Source organism: Macrobrachium nipponense, chromosome 22 (genome assembly GCF_015104395.2).
Source record: "Macrobrachium nipponense isolate FS-2020 chromosome 22, ASM1510439v2, whole genome shotgun sequence".
Taxonomy (NCBI): domain Eukaryota; kingdom Metazoa; phylum Arthropoda; class Malacostraca; order Decapoda; family Palaemonidae; genus Macrobrachium; species Macrobrachium nipponense.
The window spans coordinates 50,953,043-50,959,688 of NC_087213.1; the positions used below are offsets into that span (position 1 = coordinate 50,953,043).

At 39.9% G+C, this 6,646-nt stretch overlaps 1 protein-coding gene across 6 annotated transcripts in view; it reads left to right on the forward strand.

The window, feature by feature from the left end:
- LOC135198629 (DNA excision repair protein ERCC-8-like) overlaps nucleotides 1-1,439 on the forward strand; it is a 201,661-nt gene extending 200,222 nt beyond the window's left edge. For all 6 annotated transcript variants that reach the window (XM_064226389.1, XM_064226393.1, XM_064226395.1 and 3 more), the window contains one exon: nucleotides 615-1,439. In XM_064226389.1, coding sequence (XP_064082459.1) covers nucleotides 615-1,348 — 734 coding nt within the window. In that variant the 3' untranslated portion in view covers nucleotides 1,349-1,439. The remainder of the gene's footprint in view (nucleotides 1-614) is intronic.
- The last annotated feature ends 5,207 nt before the right edge of the window (nucleotides 1,440-6,646 follow it).

Sequence of the window (6,646 nt, forward strand, 5' to 3'; positions counted from 1 at the left end):
GACTTTTCTTCACCACAGTACATGAAAGGAAGGTATCCTTTTATAGCAGTTCCCCATAATAAGTTGAAGTGCCTTCATTCAAACTTATTCCCTATCTTTGCAAGAATTATAATGGTGTCGTCTTTGAAATTTTACTCAGCAAAAGCTGGCAGGGGACATGTTGTTTTAGCAATACATACATATTGTTAGCACAGTAAACGTTGATTAATCATGCAAGTTGCACTACTAGACTAGCATAATAGGTTTTATAGGGTATCAAATACTATTAAGAATTTTTCTCTTTTGAATTGTGCCAGTTACTTATTACTTATACACTGATCCCCAGTTATGAAGAGTTTGTTTATAAGTAGTGTCTAATTTTCCAGTAGATAAAGTAGTTTTGTTTTTGACAAAATATATTATGATTTTTTATTAATTATCAATTTTGTGTAGTAAGTTTTGTAGCTTAGTCCATGTCATAAGGGGATATGTATACAACTTTCTTTCAACTGGCTATTCTGTTTCAACAAATGTATGAAATACAATCATTTATTTGCATTAATATTTGTACATTATGTAATTTTACTTTATTACAAATGTCTACTATCTATGTTTTGCAACTTTAATATTTACAGGAGAGATTATACTCTGTGATCTACGGACTGGTTCATCTACTCATAGAATTGTAGCACATGCCGAACGTGTGCAGCTTACTCAGTGGTCTCCAAGAAATCAGCATATACTAGTGTCAGGCGGTAAAGATCAGGCAGTGAAGATGTGGGATGTTCGATCAGCAAAGGCATGTTTAATGGCCTTGGACATGCAAGATAATTCTGTGTTAGAAAAGAAACACGCAAAGAAAAGACTGAAAAAGACACCAGTTGCCCACAGAAGTCGTATTACATCACTATGTTTTACCTCTGATGGTTTATGGCTTTTGACGTTTAGTTATGATGGTGATTTGAAGTTGTGGAACTCAAGCACTGGAGAAAACATGAATGTGTTTTATGGTGAGACTTATACTGATTTAAAACGTACTATGCGAATTGCAGTTTCTTCTTATACATATCCTGATTTGGTATTTGTGCCTAGTAAATCTAGAATTGTTACATATAATGTCCTATCTGGAGACTTGGTTAATGTTTTGGAAGGACATTTTTCTACTGTGTATGGAGTTTTGTTTAACCCAGTGTCTATGAATGTATATTCTTACAGTGGTGACAGGAACTTTATTACTTGGACTCCCAACCAGTTATTTAATAATGACTTGAGTGATGAAGAGGAAGAGGAGCTGCCTACTGTTAACCAGCAGCAGCAAACTACAAGAACAAGAGTGACTCAGGATACATGGAGTAGTGATGAAGATTGATTTAATTAGCATTTACACAATTTCCTCCTCTTTGCCACTTTATTTTCCATGAATGTATGAATTACAGAGCTACAATACATTTGGGATGAGATTTTCTTGTTTCAGTATTTTCCCTAGAAAGTTTTTATGGTCCTAAGATAAATTAACATCTTAAAGCCTGAATAGTTATTTGAATCTGAAGATTTTATTCAAAGTAAAATTTTTTTTTACAACATGCATATATTTCTTTATTACATAACACTGAATTTTAATATCCATTTGAAAATTATCATCAATGAAATTTCAGACTAAATGGTCCTGTATAGGTATGTAATGCTGGCAAAATCATACATGAAGCATGCAGTGAGGTATACTAAAGGATAGTTATAGTGTTGCTTTAGCCTCGATCTGGTTTGCTTTCTGTCTTTTACTATAAATTCATTTCCTCTGGTTTCTGGTTTCATCGAGCCTAGCTATTTCCATACTTAAACGGTTGTACTCGTGTTTGGACAAATACTTTGGCCCCTCCCAATGAGTATCTAGAAATTACTCTGGTATGGTTAAGACTACTTTAGAATGACAAAGGTTAAGACTACTTTGCAATGACAAAGGTTAAGACTACTTTATAATGACAAAGGTTAAGACTACTTTGCAATGACAAAGGTTAAGACTACTTTACAATGACAAAGGTTAAGACTACTTTGCATTAAGACTACTTTACAATGACAAAGGTTAAGACTACTTTGCAATGACAAAGGTTAAGACTACTTTACAATGACAAGAGAGGAATTTGTTGATACCATCAAGTAACCATATCTTAAACAGCTATTTCCAGTTCTCATGTGGGATAATGCCACTTTTAAATTTGTTTTGTAGTGATGACTGTCAAAGTCCTACTTTGAGTTTAAATTCTGCCATTAATTTAATGTAATGTACATCAGTGATGTATCATCTTTTCAGAAATTCTGCCATTAATTTAATGTAATGTACATCAGTGATGTATCATCTTTTCAGAAATTCTGCCAATAATTTAATGTAATATACATCAGTGATGTATCAGTCATTTATAGGAATTTTTGTTTGATCTAATCAGAGCTGCTGTAGGCTTGGCTGCTACATTTACACTTCTTTTCATTTTATGCCTAAATGAGTGGGGATTCAGCCATTGTTCAGCATTTGTGTCAGCTTTGTGTAAAGAGTATTTTATCTGCTAAACAAAAAGTCTTTGCATTGTTGTTCTTAAATGCTTTGGACTCTTTTGTAACAACCAAAAAAGACAGATTTGTAATTGCTACTTTTTAAATTCTTGATAATGCTATGCAAGTTACATATTTCTATATATTTGACTTTATTGCTTAAGAAGAGCGTAATCAATGGCAAGTACTCAGCAATTGCTAGTGGTAGTCCTGGCAGGAAGATGAAACACATTAATGTCTCGTCCTTCCTCTTGCCTTGTGCATGAACTATGACAGTGAGAAGTCCCTCCGTCAGCAGAGCAGGATGCACTCAGAGCAACTCACGAATGAGCGCCCGACACAGCACCCATTAGAAGTGGAACCTCTAGACTGAACTGAAGCTAGCACTCCCACAACTCCTGAAACAAAACCCAGGGGCATACGAATTGGTTCCCAAGCCCAATGGTTGGGAAGAGCCAACAAGAGCTCCTACTGCCTCCTCGGGAGGAGGCAGCCCCTTAGAAATCCTGCAGGAGGACTTCTTAGGGGGAGAGAAACAGCCTTCCTCTTCTTTGGCTGAAGGGGCCCTATCCAGAGGCACAGTAGAAGCTGCCCAGTGACTGGTCGTCAGGGGAACGGTAACGATGTAACAGAAGGCATAGCAGGGAACTATACACACACACACACACACACACACACACACACACAAGAGGCAGTGCCACAGCATACTAGAGTGTCACAGGTATACTCCCGAAGGTTAGGATAATCAACACAGTGAGCTATCCAACCATCTACTGCTGTGCCCTACGACTGCTCACTGTCAACCTGGAGAAATAAAAATTAATAAAAAGAGACGGGTAGTTTATATTTGACAACATCTCCGAGGGTTGCGTGAAAGAGAGAGAGAGAGAGAGAGAGAGCAAAATTGGTGGAGGAGTAAATGAGAGTGGTTTGATGGCAGTCGTAAGCATGTTTCTGTTGTGGCGATTGTCATGTATATCAGTGACGAGCTGTGGTTACAATCGTTGGGAGAAGTGAGAGAGTCTGGGAGCAGAGCCGTGCTGGTCAGTCAGTTTTTGGTAGCAGTATTATTGATGGTCAGTTATTTCGTGTTTTTTGAAGTTGTTGTTTGAATTATTGTTGGTATTGTGTGTTTTAGGTTGTTGTGCCTGTGTTGTTGAGTTTGTTGTGCTTGTGAGTTCTGTTGGGTTGTAGATAAGTTGTTGGAGTTGTGATTTGTTGAGTGTTGTTGTGGTTCCTTGGTGTTGTAGGCGGTGTTGACTTGTGTTGTTTTTTGGTGTTGATGGTGATTATTTGTGCAGTGGTCTTTTGTTGTATAGTTACTGAATTTTGTGTGATTGTTGTCCTTGCTCAGTTGTTTGTGTATTGTTTTTACGATGGCTAGCCTAGCCTAGCTATATCCAGTGGACAGCAGCGCAACTCTCACCCTGAGTGTGTGTGGTAAGTACAAGTGTGGTTGAGAGTTTTTTTTTATTTTTTAGCTTGTAATCCCTCCACATTATTTATTGGCGCCCAATGTGGGGCTACCGGTGTGGCAGGTGCAGGACGTTTGGTGTGGTAGGTTGTATGATTGGTGAAGAAAATGAGTATGGAAGGCCTGATTGAAGTGGAGAGGCTGAAGGAGGAGTTGAAGTTGGTGAGGGAAGCTAAGGAAAGATTGGAAGTGGAGAATGAGAGGTTAAGGGTAGAGTGTGAGGAGCTGAAGAGCAAGTTAGAGGAATGCTAAGGAGTGCGAAAGGGGAAATGAAAGAAGAGGTGAAAGGAGCAGAAGAGAGAATGGTTGAGAAAATGGACGAAAAATTTGGAGTAATGATGAATGCAGTGCAGGAGGTGATGAAGGGATTCATGGGAGAGGGAGCAGTAGGAGATAGGCCTACTGGGTCTTGTAATGGATGGGCCAGGAGCAATTAAGAAAGTAAAAGAACAAGTGGATGAGAGTATGAGTGGCGAAGGTGATTTGGTTGTGATAAGTAAGGGAAAGAAGGGGAAGACACAGGCTAAGGATAAACCTGAGGACAAGAATAAGAAGGGGACTGAGGAAAAGAAGAAGACTAAGGGAAAGAAGGTTAGTAAGGATGACAGACAGGATGAGACTAGAACTGAATACATTGGGGAAAGGGCTGAGGGTGATTGAGATAGCGGCGAGTGGAAACAGGTAGGTAGAAAGAAGAAGGTTAAGAAGAGCGTAATCAAGAGCATGGATGTTACTATGGAAGTTGATTCATTGTACTATTTGGAAGAGGTTAAGAGGGATCAGAATGGAAGTAGCAAAAGAGAGAGTGAGAGTGAGCAGGAAGTACGAAAGGCTGTGGAATGACATTTTAGAAATAGTAGAGGATTGTGAGTTAGATAGGTGTATGAAAGAGAGCAGAAGTGTTAGTGTTAGTACTGAAGTAGCTGAGGGTATACCTAGAGTTTAAGAGCTATAGGGAGGCAGTTTTAGAAGAGCCGAAGCGAATGGCAGAGCGTGTGGTTGATAGGAGCATTAGAGCAAGTAATGTAAGTATAGTTAACCCTAAGAGAGATCGGAGTGCAAGCGTTGGAAGAGTAGGGTCTGTTAGTCGTGAACAAGAACAGCAGTGTTATAGATGTAGAAAGCAAGAACACAAGAAGAATGAATGTCGGTGGGCGTTAGGAGCGTGTTTAGGGTGTGGACAGACAGGTTATATGGTGAGTGAATGTAAGAAAGATAGGGATATTGAGTGTTACAGGTGTGGCCAGGTAGGGCACATAGCAAGTGGATGTCGGGGTACCTGTGTGAATGTGATTTGCGGTAATTGCGGGAAGAATGGGCATTATGCTAGGATGTGTAAAGAACAGCGTGTGGAATGTGTTGAATGTGGAATGGAAGGTCGTAGCGAGTGTGTATAGGCAAAAGAGGATGAGTCAGATTGGGAATTCGGGAAACTAGGTACAAATGGGATTCAGTTGGGTGGGTCCTCTGGTGTGCGGGCAGTAAGATTGATGTATGTGCGTGAAGGATTGTTGCATGAAAAACGGTTAGGACATAGAGCTCATGAATGTATGAGTGTAAAAGTTAGATGCAAAGGGGGTGTGTTTGGTTGCTTTGATTGATGCCAGGTGCAGTGTCAATGTTCTTTTTGAGAATAGATGTGACAAGTTGCAGAATGAGTGTGAAATTAGGATATGTAAAAGGGAGGTACAAGGAATAGAGAATTTAGGTATGCCTGTGGTGGGAATGTTGCGTAAAAAATTTATAAATCGAAGAGGTAGTGAAGGATGAAAGTGACTTTTATGTGGTCGAGGGAATGAGTGATAAGTATGATATGTTGTTAGGGTACAGGTTCCTGAAGAAGTGTAGGATGGTGGTCCGTCCAAGCATGAATATGATTGAATTGTAAAATATGGAATGTGGAATGTGGTGCCATTGGTTGCAAAAGAGAGTGTAAAAGTGCCGTGAGAAGTCGGAGAAGTTGTTAGTATGAAAGTTGCGTGGCCAGATAGTCTTGGGATTGTCAAAGGTGACATGTGTGCATATGTGGTTGAGGGTGTGGATGCAAACAATTTGGTAAGAGCGAGCGTGCATGTATACGACGGGATTTTAGGTATGGAGAATCCTCCGGTTTTTGTAGCCTCATTGCCGAGTGTTAGGAAAAAGTCAGTGCAGGTGTGGGGTATACGTGAAAGTGATTGTGTAGGGTTGTTATATACATTGATGAATGTGGACGAGGAAAGATATGTTAAGGTATGGCAGGTGATGACAGGTAGCATGAAAGAAAGTGATGAGTAGAAGTATGATGAGTTGAGAGAGAGAATTGAGGTGGATGAAAATGTTAGTGATGACGAATGGAAGTGGTTGATGCAGATGGTGTGGGATAGGCTGGGTGCGTTGAGTCGTAGTGACAAGGATTTTGGGGGATCTAGCTTCCCGAATTCAAGATAGTTTTGGAAGATGATACCCCCATATATCAGCGTCCCCGACACTTCTCTGTGCCTATTACCCAAGAGATTGAGGAACTTGAGAGAGTGGGAGTGATCAAGAGGAGTGAGAGTGCTTGGAATAGTCCCAGTACGTAAGCCAGATGGACGTTTGATGATGTGTATGGATTACAGAAGGGTAAGTGAAGTGACTGTGAAGGAGCAATTCCCGATGAATGTGGTG